This window comes from Alosa pseudoharengus, unplaced genomic scaffold (assembly GCF_046254945.1).
Source record: "Alosa pseudoharengus isolate Yale_2024_CS ecotype anadromous, Long Island Sound unplaced genomic scaffold, YU_APseudo_1.1 YU_APseudo_1.1_scf_6, whole genome shotgun sequence".
NCBI lineage: Eukaryota > Metazoa > Chordata > Actinopteri > Clupeiformes > Clupeidae > Alosa > Alosa pseudoharengus.
The window spans coordinates 39,256,559-39,272,522 of record NW_027468848.1 but is presented as its reverse complement, the minus strand read 5'-3'; the positions used below and the strand labels follow the sequence as shown (position 1 = coordinate 39,272,522).

At 42.2% G+C, this 15,964-nt stretch overlaps 1 protein-coding gene across 2 annotated transcripts in view; it reads right to left on the bottom strand.

Annotated features, from left to right (window-relative positions):
* Positions 1-206: 206 nt before the first annotated feature.
* commd10 (COMM domain containing 10) overlaps positions 207-15,964 on the bottom strand; it is a 40,200-nt gene continuing 24,442 nt past the window's right edge. For both annotated transcript variants that reach the window (XM_076270442.1, XM_076270443.1), the window contains exons 6-7: positions 575-634; positions 207-481 (exon numbers count right to left, since the gene is read on the bottom strand). In XM_076270442.1, coding sequence (XP_076126557.1) covers positions 443-481; positions 575-634 — 99 coding nt within the window. In that variant the 3' untranslated portion in view covers positions 207-442. The remainder of the gene's footprint in view (positions 482-574; positions 635-15,964) is intronic.

Sequence of the window (15,964 nt, the reverse complement as noted above, 5' to 3'; positions counted from 1 at the left end):
TGGGTGAAACCTCCATCTGCATCCGCATCCGCCCACTAGATGCATCTGAGCTGATGAAAGCACCTTTTCAAAAGTGCGTCCTCACGTTGATAACAGCATTTGATGCATTTGACAAGATGGGCAAGTATGTGTCTGATACCTGAAGAACCACAATGCAAAAGGCCATCACAAAAGATGTGTGTACAAAAGATCACAGTCACTGAAAGTGAGAAAAAAAACCATATATTTTAATTTTTTTATATACACAAAGTATGTGTTCAACTTCAGGGTCTGAACAATAAAAAGGTTTAGAAAATAACAAGAGGTGTTCAGAGAATTTTGTAGAAAAAGAACAATTAACATAATACTAAAATCGTCCATCATTGTCCCCCCTGCTCAGTGCATGGAGAGCCCAGCCTTCATTGCTTAATCTGTATAAAGCGGATGGTGGGGTGGGGTGGCTTCAAGTGAGCGAGTCCAGCTGAGCTTGTATCGTCTCTAGCTGCAAAGACAACAAAGAAGACAACAGTTGGAATGAGGAATGGAGTCATGTCTTGGGCACATACAACAAACAAGCAAAAGAGTGGATATTGACCTTGTGGTAGAACTCCAGCAGCTGCTGATGGTTGAACTCCACTAGGACATTCTCACGTTGCTGAAAGACAACAGGAGAGGAAGGGAGATAATGAAACACTGTCTGCGGGCATCATGACAACTCCCCTTCAGCTCAAGGCAAACACACCCCATGGGTCATCTTTACCCTTCTACTCAAAAAGCCACAGAAATCCAGACAACAGTTAGGACGAGAAAGTAGCAGGGTTTAATATGTCTGCTATTGCATGAGTCTCAACCCACAGGGTTGCAAACTCTATTTCACCATAGTGGAGCTTTTGTTCTCATTAGTCAACTGTGTATTGCTGCAAAAATCACAAGCGTTAAAATTTGAGACAGAACTTCTTCTTGCTTTCAAAAGGCAAATGGACACAGAGGAAGCACAACTGCAGGCATGCACTTAGTGTAGTGAAGCAGTGAGGAAGTGGAGAGCGGCAACCGCCTTTCGCAGAATACGCGTCCAGCACTGGGGGTCAGGAGCTCGGAGGGGATGTGAAGTGCCAGCGGGAGAGATGGGGTGTCACAGCACATTAATGAAATAGACGTTAATTAGACCTCACATTATCATCATCCATAATTAAGAGCAAAAGGGGGAAATGTTATCTTGGGCTGACCCCACAGGACACACAGAGGAGCAAATCTGGGCCAGTTCAGTATTCAAGAATCAACAATCATGCTCATGTTTAAAAAACAACAATCATGCTCATGTTTAAAAAACAACAATCATGCTCATGTTTAAAAAGCGCTCTACATACTGTAAAACACTGCTGTTTCCTGCAATAATGCCACAGTAAGATGCTTACTGTGTTAACAACAGCAATGTGATCAATTAAAATAATATGTTTTTCAGACATGGGCATCAGGCATGGGCATATCAGCTCATAAACAAGTTACATTCACACTATTCCGTTTTCGTTTAACATGGTTTAACACAGTTTTACACAGTTTAACGCAGTTTAACGCAGTTAACACTGTTTGAAAACTAATACGATCCAGTCCGTCCAGACACACATTTGCAATTCTGGAACCAAAATGGTGGACCCCTAAAATGGAAGATGACCACATGACCATTTGCACAAATCACATGAGCACTCCTGCATTTGTCAGCACTGTATAATGTACACTGTTATGTTCCCAACAACAGAAAGGCCAGTTAAGCATTTTGTTCTCCATGGTGCACTCAGCGCTTGCAGGCTAATGGTGCAAGTTGAAGGTAATTATTGTTTTTTTCTTTTTCGGACTAGGGGCACATGACCGTTGTATGAGCACAACGAAGGAAACATGAGACTGACAAGGTCCAATCAAGAAGGACACATGGGTTTCTACCAGGGGGTCAGGGACTGGAGGGTAAGCTTCAGCCAGTTAGCATCCCAGCTGGCTGCCACCATCTTTAAAAATAGTGTCCAACATGCGCTCACCTCTGGCTCCATGTGTGCACAAAATAGCCAATTAGGTGCCACATTTTTCAATGGCCAAATGACGTCATTGGTGTGGATTGGTGGTTGAACTGGCAATCCCTTGCTGGGATGATAAACCAATCCACATGGACGACAAATTAATTATGCACAAAATTATGATGGTGCCAGAAATTAGCCTTGTGAAACGCCATTTTGAAAAAGATGGTTGTGGTGAATTTCAAACTTTCTGGCTGAAGTAGCTAGCCTAGCATGGGCCATTGAATGGTGACAGTGTTTCCTCCCCCCCCCCCCTCTCCCTTTTTTTTCTCTCTACAGCTTTAAATAATGCCTCCATGGTTTCTACGCCATCATCATTTTCAGATGTTTATGGATTCCCCTGTCCAAATTAAAGTTTTCTAATTAAAACAGAGCCGACATCATTTTCAATAGGTTCCATTTCAGGAGCTCCAAAACACTAAATTGGGGTATATGAAAGGCACAAACTTAACAAAAGAGTTTGAAAGTGTGAATGTACCCACAGATACAACCACAAGGATGACGCGGATTTAGAAGCTAAGCATCAAAGGCTCTGCAGCAAAACCCTGTGACTTTTCAGTGCAAAGAAAGTGTGTGACTAAACCCAGGGGGTTCTATGGACATATCTACCCCCTCACACAGAGCTACAAGTCCCTTAAAACCTGACCATGGTCAAAACAGCAATATAAACGCATACAAGGGCTCTAGCACTTCTCCAAACTGTGTCCTTGCATCAGTGTCATCCAGACGGACATGCTGGAATGTGATGGACAGGCTTTCTAGAAGCTTTGTGGGTGTTTGCAAGCGCACAGGAGGATGCGAATGTGCATGCAAAATGTATAAAGCTGTGTACAGAATATTCCCCACGATCTGCACTAGCATCCCGGCAGTGTCTGAATCAGGAAGTCTCGTGAGAAGCGAGAACGAGCAATGCTTCAAATTCTCTAGACATACACACGCCCCCCTCATGCACTGGTTAGCCATGTCGGCTAGCTATTAGATGACTTCATATTTTAGATGTTCATCATGGCAGAGCCAGCGAAAAGACCAAAAAGACGGTTGTGAAATATGCACCCCAAAGCTGTAGGGGGAGCTCCGTAGAGAAAAAAACGACAACAAAAGTGAGAAAACGGCAAAGAAATGACTGGAGTTACAAAAGAGCCCTTTAATAAATATTTTCTGTTAAAGGTGCTCTAAGTGATGTTGGGTAATGTCACTTCTGTTGACGTTCGAACAAAACAGAGAGCTAGCTAGCCCCTCCCTCACCCTCCCTTCTGTGCAACTGATACTCTCCACCAGACTGTTTTTGTTACCATTTTTGGAGCCTAGGCTGTCCAAAGAGACCTTTTTACAGTGTATTCAGGGCACAGGCAGCTAGCGGATGGTGAGCTGAAGTTTGCTGTAAGTGACAAAAAATGCTTTAGCTTATAAATCTCAGCACCTTTAAGGCAAGTATGAGAGTGACAACATTTCAATGGGGTAATCAGCAGGATGTAGGGAACTTACAACTATTCAACTCATTTAATTGACCAGTGTTGCTGCAACCATACGTGTCCAACAGTGGTTATATTGTCTATCACCTTTTATTTGTTATCAACGATTCCCTATTTTTAGCTCACAAACTATCAATCAAAATTGTCAGGGGGAAATATCAATAAAATTTCCTGTCATCCTGATGGGTTAATTAATGGTGACATGTTCTTTTAAAGAATAAAATAATGTCACAAAGGTTAAATATATCATATCTAGAAAAAGTTTTAAATAATGCTGCTTTAAGTGAGTGTCATGATGTTTGAAAAGATGGTAGAAAGCTGAATGAAGGCGCCATGAAATCATCCACGAGCGAGCACAGAGTATCACAAGGTATTATTGTAATGCAGAGCAGACAGTGAAGGTACCCACTCTGGCACCCAACCTGCCATCAGAAAATGTCTGCCCCACAATCTGTGATTTAAACACGGAGTGCCCATTTTTTTTATCAGATGACATCTCTGCCAAAAGTGTTCTCTTACAGTCCCTCAATCCAGAGAGGGTGAGAAGAGAATGACATAAAAAGGTTATTTTCATAAATTATTAGTCAAAAGCAAGTTTTCTGTATGTTTTTAAAATCTGCATCACTTTCATGAAAGAAAAAAGAATACATGCCACTTGTCCAAGCACCATATGGAATTGTCTAGAGAGAGTGAGAGAAAAGGGTGTGGCAGTTGGGAAGGAGGAGAGGAGAGAGAGATAGATGAGAAGCAGACTTCACTATAAATAAAGGAAGAGCACGTTTGGAGAGGCTCCATGCCTGCAAACATCAGGCCACCATCAGAGATGCTCCATGTGACAGAAGCAGTAGCAACAGGAGGAGCAGTGGCAGCACAGCACTCCAGAAGCCCTTCCTGTCCAACTGTGCTTCCCCACTTCACACACAAAAGCCTTCTGGGAGAGACGGGATGGCCTAAACATTTTAAGTGTACGTGTCATATGGTGAGTGCATCAGGGAAAAAGGCACCTCATTCCCAGAATTAAAAGAGGTTCTGGCACATTTCTCTTCTGTTTGTAAAAGACCATAATGGCAGGAAAATATAAAGAAAAATCCATTTGATTTGGACAGCCAACATGTGTTAGAGTAGATAAACACCATTACAACCAAGCATGACATAATACATATAAAACATGCATTCCAGAACAAACAACGCCTGATTTAAGGGTTATTGCTGACAGAGGAGATCATGATGAATGCCATTTGGTGAAATGATTAATTAACTTTCCCTAAACAGTTAACCATAAGTGACGTCACGCTCTGCCACTCTGTTTCTTCAGCTGAAGTGCCCAGAATAGAATGTTCTTCAACTCTGAAACTGTCCTGAAATTCAGGTTGATGTTGGCATTGTCGCTCATCTATTGCTTGGCATGCTCAGAATGGCAGTTTATACATTATTTTTATCTCATTTTGAACAGACACTGCATCCTATTGTTGGTCGGCAAGTTGTTGAGGTCAAAATGTTTTCATGCAAGCACACTGCATCCAGACATGGTCTCTATATTTCTGAAGTGAGACATGATGTCTATTAACAATATTTCATATTTCACATCCAAACACCTTACTGCACTGCATTCACTCGTGCTACTTCCTGTAGATGCGTGCTGACTGAGTGCTGTACTGTAGCCTATGGGAGGGCAGTGGCTAGAGTGGCAAGAGCTGAGAAATGCTTGAGAACCACTTTTTGGGGTGGAGGATCAATGAAGAAAAAGAAAAATGGAAAACACAATTTGTTGTCTTTAACTTAAGGTATTGGTAGTAGAACCACACTCCTTGTCATGGGGTTGGTAAAGGATATTGTCACGGCTAAAATTCAGTTGTAGGCACAAAGCTGGATGCAGTACATTTTTTTGTGGATTTAAAATGAAGGAATATTTGATTTGCAATTTAAACAAACATACTATCCTAGATTGGTAATTCAGATGGCTTGGCAACAGCTTGTCCTGGCTCAAAAAAATATCCATCTTTCTTACATACATACATGTACACACACATGAACTCAGTTCGCTTTGAGAAAAAACATTTGTTGGCATGGTTGGACAGGCAGTTCAGAATAAGGTGGGACCACTGATTGGCAGTCAGTGTGATATGTGGGATCCCAACAGTCCTTCATAATTAAAGTCTTGTGCATGTACAAGCGCCGGCGCAGGAAAAGCTAAAGGGAGGGGGACCCCGCTTCAGTGGTCTGCTCATTTATTTATTTATGTATGCAACGTTCTGCATATGGATAAAATTCCTTATCAGCACATTTAAATTCCACACAATATTTGTACTGACACACATACATAGACACAGACACATACACACACACACACACACACACACACACGGGTGGATACCCCCAGAGAGTGGATAAAACCCATGGATAGAAATATGTAGGTTTTTCCTCCCTGGATGTCTACACCTCCCCCAAACATGGTTAATTATGAATAAATAAAAATTCCCCTCCATTCTTGGTTAAATGGTTTCCATGGACACCAGTCCTTGGCAGAACCTCTCCTCCATGCACTGCTGTCTGTCAGTCGGATGAAATGTCAAGCTCCCTTTGTGCAAGCAGGCTTTGTCGCTCTGAGAAAATGTGCCCGTAAGTTTGATTTTTGTTGTATGCGTGTGCTTTCTGTTGTCTTTGTGTCAGTCATTTGGGTGGGAGGATTTTTGGGGAGATTGAAAGAGCAATTGATATTCTGAACCATTTGGGCAATACAAACAAGGGGAGGCCATCCAACGCCTGTAATACCAGATTAGGCTTCTGCATGCTCCCAGGTACAGCGGGAATGACTAATGCTGTGGAGCTAAGCTTCTCTGAGCCTCCTTCACAACGTCCTCCTTCACAGCATCCAATGGCTTCTCTGCCCTCTTCGGAAGGATTCCACACCACAGTAATGAAAGCAAGGTGTTGAGGCATGGCGTTTGAGACTAAGGGCCCTATTCTGACTATCTAAAACACATGCTCTGAAGCATCTGGTTCAAGTGCATTTAGGGCGTGTCCAAGTACACTTTAGCTAGTGTGACGGTGGAATAAATGATAACACACCAGGCACATGGTTCTAAAGAGTTGTACTTACGTTTCTTAATTAATTATAGGGTTATATGTGTTTTGGGCGTAACATTCAATAAAGCCTTCTCCCATCCCCAGAAATGCTTTATCCACGGCACATGGCTATTATAATGATAAATGAACACATCTCTGCAGAAAGAATCTGCTCGCATGCGCGACCATTTAAGCAACAGCAAGATTGTCCCAAAGCTTGCTTTGCTGAAACAGGTGTGTGTGATAAGAAGAGTATACACACTGGGCATATAGGCAACAACATAAAGTCTTACATTTAAGACGTATTTATTTTCTGACTGACAAAGGGGTTACAATCGAAGGCGTAACAAAAAAAGCAACACTCACCCTGATAACATTTGAATGTTTCCTACAGAAACTCAGCCAAACCACTGGGTAAATTATAACGTAGATATTTTGATAATGCGCTCTCAAAATAACTGTGAAATACTGTGCATTTCACTTTAGACCAGGTTTTTCTGGCTCAGTGGCGTAATCATTTCCAGCGGTGTCAAAATAGCCATGCACGATCAGTGCGCCTGGCCACACCTCGTTTTCTCACTGGCGCCTGGCACAGGGATGGCACAGGGATGCGCCCGGGCACACGGCAGGGCCCTTAGGCTCACTAGCTCAATGAGCAAAAGGCAAATAAATACATAAACAACTATTCAGACACAAATAAGCATACATACAGAAAATAATAAAACTAAAATATTTAAATGAAAAAATGTCAAAACAATGCACATCTCACTGATGCTTTTTCCAGCAACTTCTCAAAACAAACCCTTGGCATCATCCATAAATATAAGTACATATCCTGAAAAAACAAAGGCAAACTCAAGAACAAGGCTGTCTATGTGAACTGTTTGGCAAGGGGGGAGTGTTGACAGACAGACTGACTGGCCTGCATATGTCTGAATCTTTTTTCTTCATGAAATGTGTTAACATGGAGAGAGAATGATCCAAGATCAGCCACGCAGAACAAAAGGAGAAATATTGAAATGGCAGCCGTAAACAGGAGGAAAAGGTCATCCAAGATTCCTTGTTGTCTGACTCTTCAGACACACACACACCTTCCCTTACATATGCGTGGTCACACACACACACACACACACACACACACACACACACACACACACACACACACACACACACACACACACTGTGCTGGTGTGATGAGCCTTCTTCAATAGCAGGAAAGACAGAGGAAAGAGAGGACTAGGAGAGGTTGAGGGGTTGTGGGTGTTGATGGCTTTTAAGACCTATTGCCATACAGACAAAAAATACTAAGGACGAGAAGGAAACTCTCAGAATAATTATCAAAGTAAATACATTTGTACTGCTATGAATTCTATTCAGACTGCAAAGTTTGCATCAGTAATCAATTCCATGTTGATCTTGTTTGTAGTTTATCATATACAGTACTGTATCAGTACTGTTAAAAGACCTATAATACTGAACCAGCACAATCTATGCTGCCAAGCTTGATGGAAGGATTAGATGACTAAGATGTAGCATTAAATGAGTGTTAGGATAATTGAGACCTACCTAAACACATTTAAGACCTAGTGTGTAAATGTATTAAAGACTTTTTAAGACCCTGCGTAAACCTTGATATAAAGTTAAATGTACTGAGATACGTGTTTGAGTGTCTATATGTGCACTGATGCTGGTGCTGGGGAATGTTTCAGAAAATGGGAACGTGTGTGTGTGTGTGTGTGTGTGTGTGTGTGTGTGTGTGTGTGTGTGTGTGTGTGTGTGTGTGTGTGTGTGTGTGTGTGTGTGTGTGAGGTAGAGGGAGCTGAAATCCCAAAAACCGCCATAGCTTTTTTTTTTTTTAACTGGTTACGTTTTTTTATTGGTTTGGCCTTGCGTCCACATGACCTCGGCGATTTAGGAGCCTAAAATCGATCATTTTTTAAAACCGGGTTCCAGAGTGTTTTTTTTTTTTTTTTTTAAACTGCCGTTTAGCCCTCGCCGTGTGGACAGCAAAACCGGCATTTTTGATGACGACATAGCCCCACCCCTAAACTCAGTCACCACACTCGACCATGACACTCTGCTCATCAGAACAAACCAACCATTTGTTTGTCATGTCAACATTAGGGCTGTCAAAATGAAAGCGTTTGACAGCCCTACAAGCAACACAGTGTAGTTATTTTACTTTAAAATAACAGCTATCCTCGCAATTTAAAATTACCTTATGCTAGTGAGTGACCTGATATTTTAACCTGATACCTGATATGTAAACACACACACACACACACACACACACCCAGCAACAACAGAAGAGAGACGCTTCAGAAAATGTACATAAATAAATTGAAACTGAGCTTCAGCATTGAACATCAAAGTTTAACTTGGACCGGGGACAGAAAGTGTCAAGCAGATTTAGTATCCTGTGCTCTTCTTCTGACTGTGGTGCTCACTGCCATTATGTCTTTGTTAATTGTTCAGTGCCTGGCCCAGTTCGGCCTGTGCTCCAGTGCTCTGAGCGCTGGGAGTGGACAACAGGTTCTTTGTGGAGGAGAAGACTGGAGTGGCCCTACACCTCATCATTTCTTTAATAAAACCAAACGGATGAAGTCATCAGTGCCAGACCTGGCCAACCAGTGGCCCTTATCCATGATGACAAACCACATCCTTTCCTGTGGTTTCTGTCAAAGGGGAGGGGGTGGGGTGAGGGGGGTAGAGGGAGAGAGAAAGAGAAACAGAGGGAGGGAGGGGGCAGGAGAATGAAATGCAGAAAAAGAGCACACAAAAAGGCAACTGGAACACAGGAGAGTGCAGGAGAAAATATATGTGAGAAAGAGAGACTTGGAGAAAGTCAGCACTGACCTCCAACAAAAACAGCCCAACACATCTGATTCCTGACCACAAGAGCTGCAGTGCCCAACAGCAGCGAAGTTTTCAACAACAAAGGAAAGGAAGAAAAAGAAAATGATTCCCTGTGCTCCTACAGGCTGGCTGCCTGGTGGGCATGTGTCGGGACACTCGGAGGAAGGAGGGGGGCAGAAAGAGGAGGAAAGAGAATAAAAGGAGTGCAGATAAAGAAAGGGAGGAGGAGAAAGGAGAGAAACGCTGGTTTTGTGTCGATCAGGCCAGCGCTTATCTTAATACAACTCTTTCAGTGCCACGGTCGGTCACTTGCTGAGAGGGGACGCTCATGACAAAGATCTCAATTGTCTGTTCCTTGGCTTCCTAAGACCAGAGCAGTACAGAGAGTTCTTTCAGCAGCTCCCCCAAAACCCAGTGCAGAACACATACAAACAGAGCCAGATACCCACATGTGCATTACCTCAATTTGCAGATTAAAACACAAATAAATGTCATAAATAATGACCAAAACGTCACGTTTACACTGACAGGCCTTGATGCACAGTTCAGATTTTTTGACTATATCAGATTTTTTGGACTGCCTGCCTGTTTACATCTACATTTCAGAGTGGCCCATAGCAGATATCTGTGTTTACATGGTACACTCATCTGTTTAACACCCGCATGTGCACCAGAGGGATTTTGGTCACTGAAATGAATGCAAATGTACAGACAGCACTGTCTAGCTTCTCTAGCGACAGCCTTTTTATTGTTAACAAAATCAACTGAAGGCACTCAGGTGACGTGATCGACTAGGCACCGTTGCTCATCTGTCCATTATCGTATAAAGCTCATCCAGACAATTTGATTGGTACCCGAGCTGGTTGTGTTCCAGATGTCAACAAGACATCTGGGTTAAATTTGGGCTGGCTGCAGGCACCACCAAGCCAGGAATGAACTTGCAGAGAAACAAGTTTGACTGAGGTAAAAGCAAAGCAAAGAATATGATCTGTACATATTCTGATAACACAGTTTTCACTATTCACTATTGTCCCATCCATCTAGGTTGAAATCGGCTTTGAAGTTGGGAAAGCACACAATAACCTGAAATAAAAAATAACTGATAACTCGCCTCAAATGCATTAACACAAAAGTCACGAGACTTTTGTGAAGAGAGTTTTGAAAATGTAAGGAGTAGAAAGTAGATATTTCTGTGAAAATGTAGGGTAGTGAAGTAAAAAGTTACACTTTTTTCATAAACTAAATACTCAAGTAAAGTAGACACCTGAAAATGCTATTTAAGTACAGTTCTTGTATTTGTTCTTTATTAGTACTTTATAAGTCCACAAAATAGGCTACCGGTTTGATTTTAAGGCAAAAAAAAGTGGAGAGCCCTTATTGCAGCTTATTCATCTGCATTTTCATTCATTTCATTTCATTCACCGTTCTGCTAGTTGTGCACATGATAGCAATATTATGTGTAATGTAAATGCGAAAAAGTAAAAGACTGTGGCCATTTTCAACGATGTGCAAGTTGAAAATGACAGGAAATATCTGACTTGCCCCATTTGACGGTATTTAGACATATTCAATTCATATCTGATTTATTTCAACATATGAATGAGGCCTGAAACAAATGTGCTTTTTTCCTGTTTAGACGCTAATGCTGCACATCGGAACTGTCCCAGAATTGGGTCACATTTAGCCCAAGTCATTGAAATGTAGTACCACATTTAAATGCCTAACAAGTAAATGTACAGTCAAAATATAGCAGCTTTGTCTAAATTCCACCGCATATTTTAATTTCACAATGTCATAAGGGTGAGGGTGCTGGTAAACAACTGGTATTACATTAGCAGTTCCTGGATCCTGCAGTGCTACCAGAAAGTAAAGCACAAAAAGACTCAGGAGTAGCCAGTTCTCAGTCGCTGTTCTCTGTTCTCCAGCGAATCGGTGGTACTGTACACCTCCAAAAAGCCACTGTAACTTTAAAAACCGGTGCATGCATACAGTACATCCCCAAAAGACATGTGGGAAGGATAGGGTTAATCTCTGGTAGGATGCAGCCGGCTAGATGTGCACATCAATTTATCAGCGTGAAATAACAAAATGGCCCCTGTGGTATAGTCCGCTTTTAATCAACCATCTGCAGGTGGCCTCTGTGTTATGATATGAGGTACAAATACAGGAAGATGGCTAAAAGAAAGAAAGAGGGAAGGAAAGAGCTGCCAGGGCTTGGTGTGCATGAGGACGGACCAGGTGCCAAACCAGTAAGCTTGCTGCAGGGCTTAGTTGCTCTCTCTCTCCCACTCCCACTCATGCAGACCTTCCATTACTGTAATCATATCTGACACATTAGCATTAATTGGGGGAGGGGGAAGGACATCTCCACATTTGCATTTTCTCCAACAGTGACAACTGAAGGATGCAGTGAAAGAAGTCAAACAAATCAGATCATGAGTACACAATCCGAACACTATCCTCAACATTACTGGCCCTGCTCATTCTCCATGAAGCAGACATACCATCAAGGTCAGCTCATAGAGCTCACAGATTTGAGTGGCAAAACACTTCAATTCAATATTGAGGACTCAAACAGCTAGTATGAGTAAAAGAAAGTGGCTCACTCTGACGTTGGGTCAAGAAAAGACTGAAAACAGTCAAGAGTATTAAATCATCTTAACCATGAATCTAAATATTAATATCCCTCTTCAATAACAGACCACCAGTTTGATTGACAGGGACATTCCAAGTACCATCTGCACACAATACACTATTTAAATGAAATGCTGGGTTCTCCTTCTCTTATTCTGACTTAATTTGTATTACATAAGAATTGTTCTGTTAAATACATCAGAAAACGCAATTACACGCAGCCCAATGACTGCATCACATGGATGTTTAATTAGGCCATATGTGCAGTGTTACTAGTCTACTGAGGTTTATAAATTGGCATTATTACAACTCACTGCACACACATACAAACTGATACATGCACATGCACTGACATGCACCCACACCAACATTCAACACATGCATGCACGCACACGCACACGCACACAAACTCAAATGTTCTATTTTTAGAACACTGCTTTCATTATTGGGTTCTAATTACCGTAGCCTCATTCCACCCACCGATTGCCCCTAGTTTGCTTGGCTTTTGCTGGGATGGCTCTGCTGGCAGTCTAGGTGTAACACATGTTGTAGTGGGTGCTTACATTAACTCACAAAACCAGCCAGTTATTTGACAGCAGGGTTGCTGTTGGCTGTGGCATCATTAATGTTAGATAATGGTAAAGATGTTCCATTGGTCACAGCGAAAATTAACTTCTTCTCTGACTGAGTGTTAACTATGATTAACACTGAGTGTTAACTACAAAGAGTTAAATGTTCCACTCAGTTGTAGGTCTACATCAACACCCACTGGACATCCTGGCTGCTGTGCCGCTTTACAGCCTTGACTGTACTTCCCCTGCTCTGTGTACAAGAGCACTTAGCTCTTCTCTTTCCTCTCCACCCTTCAACCCCCCTCATGCTAGCTCTCCCTGTTTCTCCTTCTCCTCTTCTCTCGGTCTTGCTCCTCTTCCTCCCTCCCTCCCTCCCTCCCTCTTCATATTCATCCTGCCCTTCACCGTCTCCCACCATCATTTCTACTTCCTTCTCTGTGGTCCCATCATAGGATGGGTCATCCCCATTAGTGCCTCTCATGCAAAGTGAGATTAAGAGCTCATTAGCATACAGGAGGGCCTTGTGCTAATTACCCCTCATTGCTAATTACCCCTCTGTGTGAATGTGAGGGGCAGAAAGTGGGGCAGGGAGAATATGGGTCAACAAACTAGAAGAACTGTGGGGAGATTGATATACAGACCTCAGGTAAATGTGCATACAGTTGCATTACAGATCTATTTTCTAAACGTAAACTTTGAGAGGTCCATTGATATGGAGAACTCTGGGACCCAAATCTAACACTTCAATAAACACCTGATCAACAGCAGAAAATGTGAAATTAAATGAACTATATCATACATTACTGAAGCTTAACTCTGTCTTTTAGCTTAACATAAATGGAGAACATTTCTAAATATCTACACAGGATAACAGACAACACTGGTCACCATATCTGGTTTTGGACACCAACATAGCTGTATGTCAACCATAAGGTAGCAGACCATTTAATGTTCAACTCTGTCGAGGATTTCACTTCTTCCAGGAAAAGCAAGGGGAAGATGATCTCTGAGGACTCAACGATGGGAAATGGAGGGAGTGTTGGCTAGCCGCTCACTCCACTTTAGCTCTGGGGTGGGCACAGACATGTACTGCTTCACTGGCCCGGGATAATGCTCCTTAGAAAGTGGGGCAGCAGATAGTGTATGTTGGCTTCGAAATACTCACATAGGATGGACTTGTTAATGATTAATGTGGCTCTCTGTCAATTATTTAGCATTGACTGTTGCTAGGCATCCTTCAAAATAATTTCAGGTCAAAATAGGTAAGCAGACGGAATTGTACAATTCTCCAAGGGTATGGTGGGTTTCAGAGCAAGAGCAAAAGCAGAAAAGGTGGAAGATGTTTTTAGAGTTTAGTTTTTAAGGCTTCCCTTTAAAAATCTGGAATTTCTCCAATATGTCTGTTTTTTCCAACAAGGCAAGACAACACGTTTGCTGAAGAAAGCTGAGGCTTAACATCACTCCAAAAGCCTTTAAGGGCAGCTGCAGAAAGCCAACTAAAAGAGAAGAAGAAATGGTTTCCTTTGAAGAGAGTTTTTTTCCTACAGCACGACTGTGACTAAAAGGATTGTGGTAGGAGTTCACTCCAGGCTGGCACAGAGAAGCTCCTGGCCAGGATAATTACCAAGAGAAGAAGATTTCTCCCTTTCTCTTTCTTTCTCTCTTTTCCCCCTCTCACTCCAGTCACCCTTCTTTCTTGGTGTACTCTCACTTTCCTTGTGAATCCTATCTCTTAGTGCTGCCTACACACCAGTGAGCTCTTCTGCTGGCTGAGCTTCTGAGGCAGAGGTCTTATCAGAGCCTCACAGGACCCAGGGAATCCCATTCTGATGACGACTGACAGGGCAAACCAGTCCAATCCCTGGACTCGTCATTAATGAGTTGACACAGCCGTACAGGCATAACATTCAAACGCTAATATCAGGAGATGCATCCTGAACTTGTTCCACAACAAAGACATCATGTGTTTGGAAACTCCGGAACAAGACAAACAAATTCAATATGTGAGAGACAATGCAAATGTTGCCTCCTAATGGTGAATGTAAGTGGCCAGAGTCTGTGGTATCATTAAAAATGAAAATAGTGCCACAGAGGAGGTTTACATTTACAAAGCCACAGGCTGCATTCAAATAGAAAATCAAGTTGGGGAATACAAAATATTTGGCTGAACCTTTATCTCCACCCTAGCCTTTGTGGACAAAATCTGCTGCAGGATGCATAATGCTAGTATGCTTAGACATGTTGGTAAGATAAATATCTCTGGCTGGAAAATTCGGTACGACATCCATTTGGGAAAACACATTTGTACCGGTCCTTCCTCCTGCGTCTTCCTGCTCCAAACTAAAAGTGCAAGCCAAGCTATAGATGTGGAAGGTTAAGAGCTAAAGGAGATGAAATAACTACACAGCCAATCTCTTGACATTAAGGAACCCTTAATTAAATGCATCAATTAACAAATAGAAGTAATGATTTGTTTATGCTAACAAATGCATTCAATGACATAACAATTCAAACATATGCAATCACTTTCAGATTACATTCTAATACTATTTGATAGCAGCAACTGATTTACGCATTGGTCTTTTCCGAAAATAAGCTGCAGCCTCATGTAGGCATCTATATGTGCATAAATAAAAAAACGGGACAAAAGAGCCTGTACAACGAGCTGTGGCACTGAATGAACAGTGCTGTCAACACTTGACCACACCAGCGGTCGAGCTTGAGGAGTCAGAGGGTCCCTGCTGTTGGTAAGCATTGTGTGGTTCAGTGGGGATTAGGTAGTGCCTCTTTCCACATTATTTACTGGAGTTGAATGGTCATCAGCACAGCGCGCACACACACACACACACACACACACACACACACACACACACACACACACACACACACACACAGAGAGAGAGAGCTTCCAGTGTAGAACTGGCTTATTCAGGCACCTGAGTTACTGGGTTGTCGGAATCAACAATGTTTGTGATGTAATGACAAGCAATAATAATGGCATAACAGAACGGGCCACCCATGAACTTGCAGTATTCAAACAATACAAGCGAATGCACTGGCACCCCGTTTGCCTTCCTTTCAGATAAACAATGCCTCTGAGCAGAAATCAAACATTTATGAAAAAGGCTGCATTCACACAGAAAAAAACATACAAAGGTGCAGTAGAGCCATTCAGCGCAGACAAATAATGGAGGACAATGTAGGCAAGCTAGGATGGAACATCCTTGGAGTCTTTCAAACACACAAACCTTCTTTGTTTCGGGGGCTTTCTGATTTTTGCTGGCCCCACAGATTCAGAAATCTGTGTTGATCAACAATG